Source organism: Buceros rhinoceros, unplaced genomic scaffold, assembly GCF_000710305.1.
Source record: "Buceros rhinoceros silvestris isolate BGI_N320 unplaced genomic scaffold, ASM71030v1 scaffold17698, whole genome shotgun sequence".
Classification (NCBI taxonomy): domain Eukaryota; kingdom Metazoa; phylum Chordata; class Aves; order Bucerotiformes; family Bucerotidae; genus Buceros; species Buceros rhinoceros.
Window position 1 is genome coordinate 1 of NW_010427608.1, and position 15,984 is coordinate 15,984.

General features: G+C 54.5%; 2 protein-coding genes across 2 annotated transcripts in view; one reads left to right on the forward strand and one right to left on the reverse strand.

Annotated features, from left to right (window-relative positions):
* Window positions 1–281: 281 nt before the first annotated feature.
* ZNF276 (zinc finger protein 276) lies at window positions 282–3,153 on the forward strand. The gene is made up of 7 exons (XM_010141971.1): window positions 282–302; window positions 1,310–1,390; window positions 1,496–1,606; window positions 1,684–1,759; window positions 1,929–2,046; window positions 2,260–2,359; window positions 2,599–3,153. Exons 1-7 carry the CDS (start codon window positions 295–297, stop codon window positions 2,882–2,884), a joined length of 780 nt encoding a protein of 259 aa, XP_010140273.1. The 5' UTR covers window positions 282–294; the 3' UTR covers window positions 2,885–3,153.
* A 376-nt stretch (window positions 3,154–3,529) lies between these two features.
* Window positions 3,530–15,984, reverse strand: part of FANCA (Fanconi anemia, complementation group A) — a gene marked incomplete at its 5' end in the record, with an annotated part of 33,659 nt that continues 21,204 nt past the window's right edge. Inside the window, 19 exons of the mRNA XM_010141972.1 lie at window positions 3,530–3,637; window positions 4,132–4,221; window positions 4,541–4,697; window positions 5,068–5,143; window positions 5,464–5,569; window positions 6,334–6,396; window positions 7,562–7,703; window positions 8,395–8,507; window positions 9,151–9,255; window positions 9,627–9,686; window positions 10,059–10,164; window positions 10,718–10,884; window positions 11,129–11,195; window positions 11,627–11,755; window positions 12,219–12,292; window positions 13,275–13,451; window positions 13,679–13,775; window positions 14,003–14,202; window positions 14,900–14,999. Of these exons, the coding sequence (XP_010140274.1) occupies window positions 3,530–3,637; window positions 4,132–4,221; window positions 4,541–4,697; window positions 5,068–5,143; window positions 5,464–5,569; window positions 6,334–6,396; window positions 7,562–7,703; window positions 8,395–8,507; window positions 9,151–9,255; window positions 9,627–9,686; window positions 10,059–10,164; window positions 10,718–10,884; window positions 11,129–11,195; window positions 11,627–11,755; window positions 12,219–12,292; window positions 13,275–13,451; window positions 13,679–13,775; window positions 14,003–14,202; window positions 14,900–14,999 (2,137 nt within the window). The remainder of the gene's footprint in view (window positions 3,638–4,131; window positions 4,222–4,540; window positions 4,698–5,067; window positions 5,144–5,463; window positions 5,570–6,333; window positions 6,397–7,561; window positions 7,704–8,394; window positions 8,508–9,150; window positions 9,256–9,626; window positions 9,687–10,058; window positions 10,165–10,717; window positions 10,885–11,128; window positions 11,196–11,626; window positions 11,756–12,218; window positions 12,293–13,274; window positions 13,452–13,678; window positions 13,776–14,002; window positions 14,203–14,899; window positions 15,000–15,984) is intronic.

Genomic DNA, 15,984 nt, shown 5'->3' on the forward strand with positions numbered 1-15,984 from the left:
GTGACCCCTTTGTTGAATCTTTGGGTTATGGAGCAGGTGTCACAGGGGGAAACCCCAAGATGCTCGAGGGAGCTGTGGGGTGAAGACTCTCCTGCTGCGGGTGCAAGGAGTGCGGAGTTTGGTTTAACTGATCGTTGACCTGTGGTGGAGCGCACACACGTTTCCACACGGTATGAGCGATGCCGGAGCGGTTGGTTCGTCCTGGGCAGCCATCACGGTTCTGTTTTAACGCTCCATGTTCTCCTTCATTCCTAGGAGAGTTGAGTGGGAAGCAGGTTCTGTCTGCAACGTCGGATGAGCGGGTAAAAGACGAGTTCAGTGACCTTTCTGAGGGGTGAGAGAAGAGTGGGTTTCAAACAGCCTTAAATGTCTCTTTGCGAGTGTGAAATGACCCAGCCCACGAGCAGCCCAGCCCTCCAGGCCCCGTGGACCCGGTGCCGGTGGCTCTGCGGTGGCTGTGGTGAAGCTCCCACAGCCAGCACCGTGCTAAGCTCCTCCCCTCCTCTGCTCTCTGGGGTTGCTTCCAGCAAACCTGAGCCCATTTGGTTCCTCCCCTCTCTGCTCCGGAAACCATGGGGGGGTCCTGAGGGGTCCAGCATTGCCCGGGAGCGATTCCTCTTCGCGGCGGCTCACGGCTGAGGCTGCGGGAATGCAGCCGAGGGACGGCACTCGGAGCAACAGCCCTGTTGGCTCCTGGGGAGGGCGGGAGGGATGCGGCAGCTCAGTCCTCATGCTCCACGATTTTGGATCCTCCAAATACCGGTGTTTCAAGTGAGGCTTGTACGTGATAACCGAGCGTCTCCTTCGGGGGCTTAAGTACCGAAGGGGCGGCGCAGGCTTAGCGCGGTGCGTCAGCTAACACCGTCACCTTCTGAGCGCCACGACCATTTAGTGCCTGCTGTCAGAATGAGTCACTTCTTTTGGGGCTTAGGAGGAAAGAGAAAAACCCAAATCTGCGTGAGAGGGAGTACACGATGACTGCAGCTTAATTAACCTGCACCGGGCAATTACACGATGTCCATGCTCTGCAAAATTACCATTCCCAGTACAGAAAGCGGCGGCAGCAAGAAGATCTTTTGTAAATGAGGGTTTTTTTGTTCTCCTGACAGTGGTTTGATGGTTCTTACAGATCTGCTCCGAAAAGGACCCCGTTTTGCTCTTTGCTGCGTTGGCTCGGGGAGGTTACGGGGGAGGAGAACGCCCGGAGCACCCGTTGACGGGGGGGAGATGGAGGCGCCGGGAGCCAAGAACACGTGTGGGTGCTGGTGCCGCAGTGCTGGGTCGGTAACGGGCGTCTTCTCTCTCTCAGGGACTTCCTGAGTGATGATGAAAATGACAAGAGGAACATGCAATCGTCAGATGACTCCTTCGAGCCTTACCCCGAGAAAAAGTAAGGGCCATGCGTCGAGCTGGGCCGTGGTGCTCCGGGAAGAGTGAGGTGGGAGGGTAAAACCAGGGTCACGTATTAAACCGCCGTCCTTGTTCTTTCTTGGAGGGTTTCTAGCAAGAAGAGCGATAGCAAAGAAGCAAAGAAGGCAGAAGAGCCCAAAATAAGGAAAAAGCCGGGGCCTAAGCCAGGCTGGAAAAAAAAAATCAAGTGTGAAAGGTGAGGAGGGGCTGGGGGCAGCGGGGTGGCCCCTGGCCCGGGCTCCTCCGCTGGCTGACGCACCCTCTGCTTCGCAGGGAGGAGCTGCCGACCATTTACAAGTGTCCTTACCAGGGCTGCACGGCCGTCTACAGGGGCGCCGATGGCATGAAGGTGAGTTCGGGCTGCGTGCTGCCCCCAGCCCACGGCTCCCAGTGTGGCAGAGCCGTTCCCATGAGGAGAGGGTCCTGGTGGGTTGAATTTGTTGGGGTCCTGGGGTTTTCTTGGGGGGGAATCGAGGTTTTTCAACCCAGTGGTCAGAAGCTTTGTCCTTCCTTTGCAGAAACACATCAAAGAGCATCACGAGGAGGTCCGAGAGAGGCCCTGTCCTCACCCTGGCTGCAACAAGGTGTTCATGATTGACCGCTACCTACAGCGGCACGTCAAACTCATCCACACAGGTGGGTCCCAGCCGGGACAGCGGGTGAGGGCTGCTACAAACACCCCGTGGGCCGTTGTGCAGGGCCTGGGTTTGCTTGTAAACCCGTAACCGTGGGGTACGTGAGGCAGGGCGAGGAATTCCAACCCCACCAGGCAGTGTGGGCAGCCACGTGTGGGCATTTCGTGCGCTAAAACCAGCCGAACCACCAACTCTCTCCCTCTTCCTGTCGCAGAGGTACGTAATTATATCTGTGACGAGTGCGGGCAGACCTTTAAGCAACGCAAACACCTCTCGGTCCACCAGATGCGGCACTCGGGAGCGAAGCCCCTCCAGTAAGTGCACCCCCACTCCCTGTTGGTGGGTAGAGGGGTGGAGGGGGGCGGTGAAGCGCTGCCGAGCTCTCGCAGTCCCTGTCCTTAGTGCAGGGGAGGTTGGTGTAGCTGGAGATGCTGCCAGTAGTTGCATGCTGGGGTGGTTGTAGAGATGCGGAGGCTGCGGGGGTTTTTTCAGCGTGACAAGGAGTGAAGGCTGTGGGTTTGGGCCAGGCGCTGAGCCCTGTCGTGCCTTGTAGGTGCGAGATCTGCGGTTTCCAGTGCCGGCAGCGAGCGTCCCTCAAGTACCACATGACCAAACACAAAGCGGAGGCAGAGCTGGAGTTCGCCTGTGACCAGTGCGGGAAGCGCTTCGAGAAGGCCCATAACCTCAACGTCCACATGTCCATGGTGCACCCTCTGACCCAGACTCAGGACAAGGCCAAGGCACTGGAGCCAGAGCCCATCCTCATCCTCAATCCCTCAGGGACTTCCGAGAGCCAGGTGGTGAAGCCAGAAGTGACTGCGCAGCAGGAGCCCACCTGAGGGGATGGGGAAGCCCTTCCCAGGCCAGCCCCATGGAAACCGTACGGCAGAGTGGAGATTTCTAACGTGTTTTAGTCTCCCAAAGGACTCGGTGGAATTAGCTTCAGCTTGCTCAGAAAAACCTTGTTCTCATGCTGTGATTCTCCATGCTCCCGTCCGATGCAGCAGTGTTGTACTAAGAGTCTGTCCAAGCCCAGGGGTTGAGCGGGTGGCCGGCAGCTCCCCTGCGTGGTCCCCCCTTCTCCCTGCGCGCGTGGTGGTAGGCACAACCGGACCCTGCCCGCGCAGAAGTGCCCTCAGGGGGTTCAGAGGACAGCGGAGCTACTTTAAGCAGATGTTTTGTTTTGGAAAGAAAAAAAATTATGATTCCCAAAGCAAGTCTAGACTGAAATTTGGTCCCTTGCCGCGCATAAGTCCCCTCAGGGGGTTCAGAGGACAGCGGAGCTACTTTAAGCAGATGTTTTGTTTTGGAAAGAAAAAAAATTATGATTCCCAAAGCAAGTCTAGACTGAAATTTGTAACCTACTTTTTATTGTAACAAGAGCTTCATGGTTATGCTTGTAATAAATTATTTACAAAGGAGTTTGAAAGGTGCGGCGCTGGTGAAAGGTGGTACCTTGTCTGCAGTCAGAGTGTCTGGGCCGCTCAGAAGAGGACCAGCTCCTCGTCCAGCTCCATGGCCGTGGTGGGCCTCGAGAAGTGCATGAGGGTGGCTGCCAGCTCGGGGTCAAGTTCTTCACAGGTGGCCAGTAGCTGGGGGGAGAGGGTGAGTATCTGGTGTCAGACCTGCTCGTGCTGCCTCAGCGTGAGGTTCTGCAACGCTGCAGCAGCGCGGTGGCAGGGAGAGGGAAGAGGAGCTGCTGCTGGCTCAGGCAGAAAGAGAATCAGAGTTGTTTAGGTTGGAAAAGACCTTTAAGATGACCAAATCCAACCATCTTGTTAAAGAACACGAACTCCCAGCTGACACTGCGGTGCTGGTGGGACCCTCCAGCACCCACCACTTTGCTGTGCTTGGTTATCCCCCGCCAAGGCCAAGTGTAACATCACTGGGAAAGACACAGCCCGAGAGAGGAGGATGTGGCTGTAGCGCTGGTCAAGCCCCAGGCCTCCACCGCTCCCAGCTGTGTTACGGAAACACAGAGAGCGCCAGGGCTTGAGCACCAGTCTGTTAGTGGTGCTCAGCAAAGGCAGAAGCAGCACTCCCAGCTCTTGCCCACTGGGAGAAGAGGGGAAAAACCTCAACTCACAGGCTGTATGGTTCCAAAGCTCTGGGCAGGGCAGCGTGGGATGGCACCAAGCAGGAAGCGCCGGGCAGTGGAGATCAGCTCCAAGGGGTCCTCCTGGGGAACCGAGAAGAGACACAGCCCCTCAGGGTCACCTTCAGCTCAGGCCCTGCCTCCAGACGCAAAACTCCGCACCAAGGGCAGTGCACAGGTCAGGCAGCATGACTGTGGCACCCTGAGCTCTGGGACAAGTGAAGATGGCAGCGAGGAGGTTCCAGGCAGCAGCTCCGGCAGCTTCTCTCTGCCCTGAGGTGCGAGGAAACCACCTGCCCACACCCTGCCTCTGCTTACAGAGGAAGGTGGGAACGAGGGGCAGGGGAAGGGGTAAAGGATTCAGTTACAGGAGGTAAAAAAGCGACAGAGCTTCACTCACGTGCTCGGTGGGGTCTGGGCTTTGCCTCATCTGGTCAGGCTGCGGCAGGTCCTTCCCTTCCACGAAGAGCCGAAGCAGCTGGATGTACAACTCGAGGGCCATGGGGAGGAAGGTGTGTTCTCGGGCGAGCAGTGCGGGGGTAAAGCCGGGGCTGAGGCTGGGGGAGGTCACACCCCCCGGCTGGTTAGCGCTGCTGCCGTGCTGGGCTCAAACACCGACAGACACGAGGCCAACGCAGCTGGTGCTGCCACCACCACCCCCTTTACAAGTGCTGGGGTGTGCCGGGCCACTCCACTGCCCAGAGCAGGAGGGCAGCGGGGGACACTGCAGTCTGGAGCACAAAGCTGAAGGGAAGCTTCTTGCAAAAGATAAGAAGCTCCTTAAACAGCAGCCCTGCCCCAGCCCAGCGTGCTCCAGCACAGCCAAGGTCAGCTCAGCTCAGAACAGGCCACAGCGCGGGTACCTCCATGCTGTCAGCCCTGTCCTCCCCCACAAACACCTCCCTCCTGAGCCCGGCAGGACACTACCTGTAGAATGCCACAGGCAGGAGCCGGGTGTGACGGTCCGAGGCTGCGCTGCGCAGGATGTGGTATTTTCTGGGGTCTGGAGTGGGCAGAGAGAAGCACTGAACATCTCCCAGGGTCCTCACTCCACCTCATATGCTTCTACAGGGGCTGCAGCTCCCCTCCAGCCCACAATAAACACCTGTGCTCGGGTGTGGTGACCACCCAGAGAAGCGACTGTCCCCGCTACGTTCCCCATCATTGCTGGCTCACCACACTGCAGCATGTTCTCAGATTTTACTCAAACAAGTGGTTTTGTGCTGCTTACAACGGCCCGTGGGTTCCAGGTCTTACAATCAAAGGGGAATCGAAGAGACGGGGCATCACCGAACCTCACCCTGGAGGTGGCACCCCTCTCACCTCTCTCTGCCGGGCCAAAGAGAAGTGGCCAGGCTGCCCCCCTCTCCTCCAGGCACCGCAGGATCTCCAGGGACCATTCCAGAGCCAAGGGAAAATCCGCGCCCTCCTGCGCATCAGAGGACAGGTCTCATTTGGCTTCATCGAGGGGGATGTGGCATCGATGAGAACTGGCTGAGCACAGAGCCTCTGCACGCCCAGCACCCACCCCCAGAGCAGGATTTTCCCTCTGACCCATCAAGCACGGCTTGGGATTGGGGTTTTTTGGCATTACTCATTTTCCTTGGAACAACTGCCCTGTTTGCTCAAGATGTTTCCTCCTCAACAGCTTTTCCTCCAGACTCTCCCAGAGGCAAATTATGAGACTGAATGATTATTTTTAACGTGAATCTGCTCCCCGATCCGGTCTGTGAAGTGCCTACTCAAAGGGCTGCGCCTCGAAGCTGAGGAGCATCCGCAGGCGGGAGGATGCTCAGCACAGACAGCTGCTAGAGGGAGCTTCCCACCTCCCGTCCTTCATTAAACAGCCTGAAATCATGAGGAAACCACATTCCATCTTGCTGGGGACCCCCCCTCTGCTGGGAAATACCACATAGGTTTCCAGCCTGAAGCAAAACGTCATCTGGGGGTGTAAAGGCTGAACAGGGAACGGGAAATCGTGAGGGATTGAGGAAGAGAAAGAAAAGCTGTCTGAAAGGGGAAGTGAGGTCAGTTAGAGGGAAACAGAGGAACGGTGCCTCTGCTTTCGGCAGCCCTGCCTGGGGAGTTGGTGATCCCTCCCTTCCCACCAGCCCTCACCAGCATCTTCAGGCAGCAAACCGAGTGGATCAGACGTGTTTAGTGTCACGAGAATCCCCTCAGGGCTGAACTTACCTTTGGAGCTAGTTTGGCCGAGATGAGATCCATGAGCGAGAAGAACAGCAGAGAAACGAGGAGCTGCAAGGAAAAGGGATGCCCTGTTAGTTCTACCCGTGGTGGTGACCCACCAGGAAGTAACTGTTCCCCAAGCAGGCTGCCAGGATGGCCCTGGGTGAGCCTCCCACCCTGCTGTCCCTGCGAGGAGCAGACAGGCTGCGCCCGGCATCGTTCCTCGCTCCTGAAGGCAAATCCCACACTGAACCCACTGCTCTCGAAGCCAGTCAGACAGATGACAGCTTCTCCCAAACACAGGGCAAACCGGCTGAGCTACTACAGGTGTAAACCTGGAGGAGAGCTGCTGTTGGTCCATGGCCACATGGAGCCTCGGCATGGTCATCCTGCCCTGTCACGCTGGTCATCACGTCCCTGGATCCCTACAGCCCTTCCCGGCCTTCTCCTCCTATCTCAAGGCAGATTTGTGAGGTGAAAGCCGCTGTTACTCCACCTGTACTTATCAGCTCAGTGGTACCGGTTTCTGACTAGCAGCTTTTGGCTCTAGACCAGTACAAACAGTGGAGGAATCCACACTGCAGCAAGAGGAGCCGCTACCGCAGCTGCCGCCCGGAGCAACAAAACCTGAGCAGTAAATATGAAGGCACAGGTTCCGCTTCAGCACAATTTACTGGGGATGTGCTGGTACAGGACACTCCCCACACAGAGCCCTGGCCCCAGTTATCCCCTCAGGGACCAAGAGACCAGGCAGCAGCCCAGCTTCCTCCTCCACACAGCCCTTCGGAGAATCCTCCTGCACGGAGGGCCCCGAGCGGAGGCATTTCCTCAGAATCAGGAAAACCCCCGGGAAATCTGTCCCTGGGATTCCCAGACCCTCACCAGGGCTGTGCTTCTGTCTTACCGCCTTCCCCTATCCCCTGAACCTCCCAGCCAAGCTGTTGGAGCCAAAATCCACAAGGACTGAGCCTTTGTGGGAGGAAGAGTGATCCCAAGACTCTCCCCAGCTCCAGTTTCAAGAGTAGCTGTTTAGGGAGCCAGTAACCGAGTTAAAAGTTTAACTCCGGAACCACTTTGCCTCCAGGATAAGCATTTAGCAACCGGCAATTTACGGTACGATTTCTCAGCTAGCCACCAGCAAGGTTCCACCGCAGGCTTCACCGGCAGTAGCTCGGGACAACCAGTTCCCAGTTAAAGACATTCCACTTCCAGACATTAAACGGCATCATCTTGCCTGCTCTGTGTCCGTCCCCAGCCTCTCCAGCGCCTTCCTCTCTTGTTCTCGTGGCATCTGCTGTTGAACAGCGCAATGGAGGAAGGCAGCCGCAATCCAAGGAGGGCCGGAGAGAGGGAAACCTGCTCCCGAAGAAAGGAAGCTGGGAAACAAAGCCAGCACATCATTGGTTTGGAGGGAAAGAAGGAAAGAAGAAAAGAAATCATCGCTGTGAGTGAGGAGGAAATCAGGGCAGCGGGCAAAGGGACCAAAAAGAATAATTCTTCTATTTTTTTTTCCCTGCAGCGGGATGCTACAAGGAGGCAGTTTGAAAAGAAAATTCTAGAAGCAGAGAGCAGCTTTCCCACATTCTTTAACCAGAGGCTGGGCTGTAGTTAACTCTATCCTCTGCTATGGACACAGGTGGTTACTCCCTGCACAGAGATCCTTACTCTGAACAGCCACGTAAGGGCAGGGAAAGAAGGAAGTAAACGGAGGAGCAGCAGCTTCAGGAGAGCGGGGATTCAGCAAACCCGGGGAGCAAAGGGTGCGGCAGCTCCAGAGGGTGACTCAGCGCTGTGCTGGAGGCTGGCTGCAGTGTTTGTCTGAGAGGACTCTGCCTCCAGTCTCCTCGGAGAGGATTATTTTCCCGATGGTGAGTCGCTCTGACCGCTCTGATTGCACGGAAGGACAGACTGAGTGATTACCGTGACCCATTCTGACTCTAAACTCTGCAAGTGTCTGTATGCAGCTGTGTCCCACCAGCCTCAGCCCACGTTAGCGATTCGTGTCGCCCGCTGAACCCCAGCCCGGCTCAGCCCAGCCCTGCCGAGCCCTCAGAGCCTGGCACGCACCCGGTAGCTGAGCGGTGCCATTCCCTCAGCCGTTCCAGCTCTTCTGCAAGCGGAGCCCCGAAGAGTCTCTTCCACTGCGAGCAAAGCACCGGCTCCAGCCTCGGCCACCAAAGCTGGGAAGAAAGACGGAAACCAGCAGCGTTAGAGTAGTTGTCTGCAGGCAGATACACGCGCTGTCTCGGCCAGGTATGCAGAGAAAGGGAGGGTTTCCCCCCACCTCAATGAAAAAGTCCAAGTTGTACAATGCACATTAACAAAGGTGAGATGTTTCCCATCCTGGAAGAGCCAAGAGGGTCAGTTGTGTCCGTGTTCACACCCTGAAGCTCCGCTGGCAGGACCAGCCGTAATAAAGGAGCTCAAAACTCAGCTGTTCCGCAAAGATGAGGCACGGGCTGATGACACGCAGCAAAAACACGTCTCCCCATGAAGAGTTACGCAGGAGAGACAAAAATCTGGGCTTTAAGGACTTTTGCGTTGCTTGGCATATGAGAACCAGCCCCTCTAATACCCCCCTGAAACCATGACGAGTCTCCCAGCTTGTCACTCGTAAACAGCCTCGGTTCCGCTGCTACAGACACTCCAGAAACCAGGCTGCATGCCCAGAGCCGGGGTCAGCGACACCGGGGGCACGAAAACACGCTGCTGTTCCCCAGAGGCCGTAGCAACGACCTCACTATTCACATTAAACAGAGCTTAAACCAAGCGCTCTGAACCGATACCCAATTTTCACTCCTCAGACGAAATAAGAACAGTTACCGCTGCCGAGAAAAGCACGATGGGACATTTGGTCTGACACGCTGTTAGAACATCATTGACACCCGCTGCCGACTCCTTGCAGTCCAAGCTGGCATTGAGCAGGCCCTGAAAGAAGACAAATTAGAAGACACGTGTGTCTCTGCTGCTTTGATGTACCTCAGCGAGACGTGTGTGAATTAATCGAAGATAACTGTAGGGGTCAGCATGGCCCAGCAAAAGAAACCTGTGCCCAACAGCTTCCCCCACCCACTTTGCTGAATCAAAATCAACCTCCTCCACCACTTCCAGGAAAGTGAAGAGAGGGAGCAGGAGGATTTTTGCTGCTCTTCCTGGAATTTACACTGACAGTTCTCAGAACGAGGGTACAATTAGCCCAGTTTGTGGCCGAGAACAGCGTGTAGTCGGGTATCCTGGTGAAGAAACATCTCCTCCGGCTCTGGGCAGAGGAGCCGCAGAATGGCAGAGGCAGCCCTTACCCTGAAGAAGTGAGCGGTGATGTCGTAGGAGAGCGCATACCCCCTGGAACAGGCATTCTTCTGTGGGGAGACAAGGAGAGAAATCAAAATTCATTCCTTCCCTTTTGAATTTTGGTTTTCATGGGATGTTTTGGGTGTCTGGCACAACAGTGCTCCGATAGGGAACAGGAATTACAGCAGTCCTCGGAGCACAAGACAGGGACCTGAGGGACCTGCGCGTCACCGATCGCCCCCAGGAAGCCGCAGGGACATTGCTGGATGTCTCTCTAGCGTATGAACACAGGAGGACGAGCAAAAGAGCCCAGTCCCTCACTTCTAGGCCAGCTGGCCTCCAGTTTGGGTGCATTTTAACTCCCATCCTAACCCCACGTGGAAGGTCTCTTTCTAGAGCATTTTCCAGCATGGAATTATCCTATGGCTAATGACTCGTACCAGCTCCGCGTCCACAAAATGGAAAAAGTCCTCACAGTCCAACGTAGTTTTCTTTCCTTTTTGACATGTCACAATGAGAGCGGATGCAGGGAGCCTGACCAGAATCCTGAGGGAGGGAAGATGAAAAGCAACGCATCAGGAAGAGAAGCAGCCTCCACTCTTGGGCACGAGCCTTTGATATTCAGGGGAGTGGGAGAGCACTTCAAACACAAGCGATCTCAAACACGCTGACAGAAACCGCACGAGGAATTCTCCAGCTTCCCGGAGAACCTGAGTTTCAGTGAGATACACTCGCTGCTTTCAGAGACCCTGTCAACGGCTCAAAAACGGAAACCACATCTAGATCACAGCGCAAACGGAGCAATTCCACAACGGTTCACACGAGTGGTGGTGTTAAGAGTGTTGCTGGCTGCGAACAGGGTCTGTGAGGATGTGTGGGCTTTGAAATCCCATCTGCTGGCAGGGGCAACTTGTCACTCAGGGTGGCACACTGAAACCCAGCCACTTCAGGGGGCACCAGGGGGTAAATCTCCCTTGCACAGTTGTCACCATGACACAGAGCGTTGTTTCACTCGCTGCGGAATCCGAGCGGAGGCTACCCACCAGCACAGGCGCCGTAACTGCTGTGAACAGCAGTTTTGCTCAAGGTCTGCATTTACCTTCTCTGCAGCAGCAGCTCCTGCTGCCTCCACAGCTGCTCGCCCAGCGCAGACCCAGCTTTCCCATCTTTCAGCCTTTCCCGCAGAATCTCGAAAAGGAAATGGCTCGAGGCATCCCAGCAGCCGGAAAGCAGCCTTCGCCTAGAGCCCAGCTCCAGCACCATCTCCTGAACAGGGAGGGGGGGAAACAGCACGTGTCAGGGCTGCACACGAGTTTGCACTCTGACCCTCTGTTCCGCTGAAGTAACTCAAAGAGATCAGTAAGAAGAATCTCTCGCTCTCCATTTCCATGACGCTGCTCACATCCGAGAGCCAGACATCGGCCCGGCACACCCGGAGGTATCAGGACATACTTTGACTCGTCAAATTGAAGGGTTGGACACACAGATAGGCCTCAGAGTCTGAAATCACCTGCAGCGTGCAGAGGATATCAGGGCTGGGCGACATCTTCGACTGGCCACAGCCACCCAGGTCTGACCTGAAATTAGGAGACACGCCAGGTAACTATCACAATTCCAATCTAATCAAATGGCTTCAGAAGAACATAGAGCTCTAACATTAGTGCTCCTTAAAGAGGTGAGACAGCAACTCTCCTCTAACCTCTAAACCTCCCTCCTCATTTTCCAGCTCCAGCCACTGCCTCAGGGGCACTGATGCTTGTCTGGCCAAACAAATCTGAATACAGATTCAACTTAGAAAAGACAGACAGACAAGGGACTATGACTGCGAGCCCAGCCCTCTGTCACCTAAAGCAAGAGTCTCATGCAAAGACATGTGAGTCACACAGAGCCACCTCCCAGCTTTCACTGCCCCCGAGAAGGGAACCGCTTCCGCAGCCCCACGTAAGGCACAAGCTCCCAGCCTGCAAGGTCATTCTCAGAACCATTGCTCCTGCAGAAATGAGAAGACCTTTGTGAGGAATCCAGAATGGTGTTGATAATGATGCCACACGCCTTCTCCAGGTCTCCGTCACAGCCACCAAATTCAGAAGGTGCAGGGAGGTACCACTGATAGATGGCCCAGTAATGGAAATCCTGTCTGCAACGTTGAAAAGGAGAAATAGGAAATCTATCACGACATTGTACTCGTGCCCTTCTCTCGAAGAGCAAGTTCACACCCCAAGTGGGATGACAGAAAAAAGCACCCACACAGGCACAGCTGTAAAGAGAGTCATCCACCAGACACCACTGTCCTGCTGTCAGCCCTCTCCTGCTTCTGAGAATCACAGGATCAGTGGTTTGGGTTGGAAACGACCTTTGAAGGTCATCTGGTGCAACCTCCAAGGGCTGCACGCACAGGGCAGAGGTTATCTCGGTGAACTCCCTCAAGTGAAAACATTCTTCATTCCACCACCGCTTGAACTCTGGACAAACCACAGTAGTTGACGGGCATTTGTGTCCCACAGCAGCTTGTTTATTTACTTTCTGAGCTTCAATACTTTCCCATAATTTGTCTGGGAAAGACTCAATCTCTTCCCTTTTCAAAGACCCTCTGCACTCACCTCTCTGCAGCAGAGAGAATATCCTGTTCAGGGTGCACTTCCAGCTCCAACAGCAGCCACTCCCTGAAAGACAACTGGGAAAAGCAATGACCTGGGTAAGAGGGAAGACCAACAACACCCTCTTTCCAGCATAACACCCACCTTCACCCCCACCCAGACACAACGCCTGTGATGAAGTGATACAGAACATGAGGCACCAACCCAAGGAAACTCCTGCACTTCTCCTGCAAGAAATCTCAACTCAGACCCTGCTGGCATTGAAAACTTTCCTGAGCACAAGCCTACGGGGATCTCTCAGACATCCACCCCTTGGACATTCCCACACTCATCTCCTACAGTCCAGATACCAGAATGACTGTCTGTTATTAGAAATAAAACCCTAAAACGAACAAAGCGCCGCAGTCAGACAGACGGCTGGAAGCATCAAAGGATGGCTGGAATGCAAAGGGATTTCAGCCACACACAAGCGCTCATTCTAGCAACAGGACAAACTCCCCAGCACAAAGACAAACTGGTTTTATATGGACTAGGTTAAAACCAGAAACCCTGTCAAATCAGCTGGGTTGCGAGGAACGGGATGAAGAGAACAGCGGAGGTGTTTAACCTGCGTCACAGCCGGGCAGAGCCGGGCAGCGCGAGACACGTGGGTGGCTCAGGAGAACACCGACGTTGAGACAAAGCACCAAAAAACCCCAAGTGTTCTCCGTTGTGTGCCTCACCATCACCTCAGACAGCGCTCAGGAGGAAGCAGAGGGCAGCCTTTCCTCCGCAGTTCCTGATCGTTTTCTTACTCATAGCGTGTCTCTCGTCATGATTTCTGTTTTCACGACAAGCAAGACACAAAAGCTTTACCTCAGGTTTTCTAGTTTGACCTTATCATCATTAAAAGCTACAAACAACGCTGAGCACGTAACCCAGCACACACAGCGTCCCCGGCCCTCAGACCAACTTCCCAGGCAGTAAGTTTTCACAAGAAGCTTTTTATTGCCATAAGGAAATGGCAGAGATCAGGTCTGAAAAATGAGAATGACATGGAAGTCATGGAAAGATATGTACCTGACATGCTTTCTCCTTCAAGAGCTCCTGGAAACGCGCTTGCTTCCACAAACAGAGGGTGGCTCTCCTGGATGTCAGGACGGGACACGACAGGGAGCTCCAGATGGGGTCAGTTTTGGCCTCCTCGTGCAGGAATCCCCGAGCTTCTGAGCACAGCCGAGGCACGATGTACTGCAGCTACAGCAAAGGCATAAACCTGCACATTCCCACCTCCAGAAACAGCCCAGTGCCACCTCTGGTTGTGTGAAACCGCCAGACAAGCAAACTCCCCAGGGGGGAAGATGGGAGCTGCTTTTTTCTCTAGTTTTCTTTGTACAAGTTACAGCTGCCCGGGGGGCTGCAGTGTGACACTGAACCCAGACCGATCTTTCTCAGAAGTAACAGCAAAACTTCTTTCTTTTTACCTTTTTGACAAGTGCAGGAGGGAGCAGGGCACACAGATCTTCCCGAGAAAGGGAGGAGAACTTGCACATAAGGTAACACGCTGCTGCAGTGCAAAACCTGAGAGAGGAAAAGCCCAAACCCCGTTATCTGCTTGGTTCCATCATACCTTTTCCCACTCATGGAATTCCAAAGCCTTTGGGACCATCATCTGCCTGTTCCTGTGCAGCACCAACACCCCTATGGCTCTGGAAATCCTCCGCAGGAGCACGGGAGCTCCACCAGCACCCCGCCACTGGCACACCAAAATCCCAGCGAAGCAAGGAGGCAGCAGGCGCGTGTCTCACCTCATGCAGAAGGTGAACGACTCTCGGGTCCTGCACACTAGCAAGCGGTTCCAGTACTCGGAAACGGAAAAGACCCGGTCAGGAACAGGCTGGGAAATCCCCAGGTTGGCTTCCACTGGAGGGATTAAAGCTCTGGATTCACTTAAGTGGATCACAAAAGCTGCTAGTCCTAAAATGTGAGTATCCCTCAGGGCAGGACCCTGCAAGCCAAACACAAGTGAACTGGAGAGAGACAGACACAGAACCCTGCTCCTGCCCATGGCGGTGCAGCGATACCAGCTGAGCAGAGAGGCACCGGTTACTCTAAACCTGTTCTTCCTCCCCTGAAACTGTGCAGCTGTCTTCGGTCAAGTAGGTTTCTGTAAAACAACCGCTTCAAGCAAGTAGCTGTAAATTCAGCCCAGCGGAATCTGAAGCTCTCCAGGCTCTTTAGCTTCTCTGACAGCTAATCTGGTCTATCAGCCTTCTAATTCCACCTTTTCCATATAGGAAATGAACGCCACAGCTATTTAAAAGAAAGCCATGCACTGCTACGCCCCAGACTTGGGATCTTTTGTTCTTAGAAGGGGTGTACAAGTGAAATATTCAATGTGGAAGCTTGGAATGAAGAATTCTACTCTCTTTCTTTCGTTTCCCTTCATAAACTCGTTTATTTCAGCCTGTGTTAAAAGGCCTCTCAGAAAGCATTGATAAGGAAACTCTCCGCTCACATTCCCAAGCACAAGCCCATCCTGTTTGTCCAAAATGAGGTTGTTTCCATTGGTTTTGGGGAGCCTTTGAGCTGGGGAGGTGCCTCGGCAGCACACTCCAGACAGGTAATGCCCTGCAGCTCAGGACAGGGAGGTGCGCTGGCCTTCATCACACCGTAACCATACGATTCGCGGCTGGAAAACTAACCTGGTGATAGATGAGCTGGCAGAGCCTGCCCAGAAGCGTGGGGAAGAGATTCCTGTGTCCACACATCATCTTCACGAACAAGGAGAGACACGGGCCCTGCCTGCAGGAGGTAAAAGCCACATGCTCATTTACTGCTGCTTTTTACCCCCAGTCCCGGAAGAGGTATTTAAAGATGCGTAAACACACGAACCTCGGCCATGGTTGTCTGTATACACAGGACAATTATCATTCCAGCTCAAAGGAAGTGTCACTGTTGGAGTATCTGAGCAGAGGAACCCACCAAGGTGAACTCCAGCAGTGCCCTGCCTCAAATCCTGGGACAGACACAGTCAGGAAGTGTCCCCGGATGACACCAAGGAGAGGAGGAAGCTGCCTGGGCCACAGACGGCCGTTTTCAGACAGAGAGCGCAGCAATAAATGGGATCAAAAAACAAAGCTAGAGGGAAAAGTAATAAAAAGGACCAGGTCCTGCTGCAGAACAGAGGAAGGGAGGGACTTTCCCACCCTGCTGACATTGAAAACCATCCTCGGAGGAGATCGGGAGGGGAGAGGGGTTAAAAACAATTTCTTGGGACGCTCTTGTTTATCACAGCTACTTCCCAGCATGTTTCCAACAGATTCACCTGCTCCAGGGCAAAGCAGCCTAAGAGAGAGGGAAAGCTGCAGTGCGGAGAGGCTCCAGCACTGTCAGCGCTGCGATCCCACGCAGCGTCAGGACACGGTGGTTTCCTCTGAAATGCTGACTGAGAGGTTCGCTGACTTCTGTTACATCATGGCTAATAAGGGAGTCTTTCCCCGTCCCCCAGCACTGAGCCTGAGCCCCTCGTCTTTTTGAAGAGCTTTTTTAGGTTGCCAGCAGACCCAAACGCCACCTTTTCCTGAAGGAATGGGTAGCAACAGAGGAGGAACATGTTTTATTTACACATCCACATCAAAGCACATTAGTTCTTAGATTTCAGAAAGCCAGAACAAAGCAGCCTGCAACTGCCAGCCTGGCACAGAGGGTACGAGCAGCCCAAAGTCCCTCCTCGCCCCTGGACGAGCGTGGGAACTCCAGTGCATTTACCAGCTGTGATTTCCCTGCT

Excerpts from the sequence above, each read along its gene's own strand:
- ZNF276 (XM_010141971.1), top strand. Across the intron at positions 1,391-1,495 it reads GAGCCTTACCCCGAGAAAAA|GGTTTCTAGCAAGAAGAGCG; the intron begins GTAAGGGCCATG and ends TCTTTCTTGGAG. Across the intron at positions 2,047-2,259 it reads CGTCAAACTCATCCACACAG|AGGTACGTAATTATATCTGT; the intron begins GTGGGTCCCAGC and ends TTCCTGTCGCAG.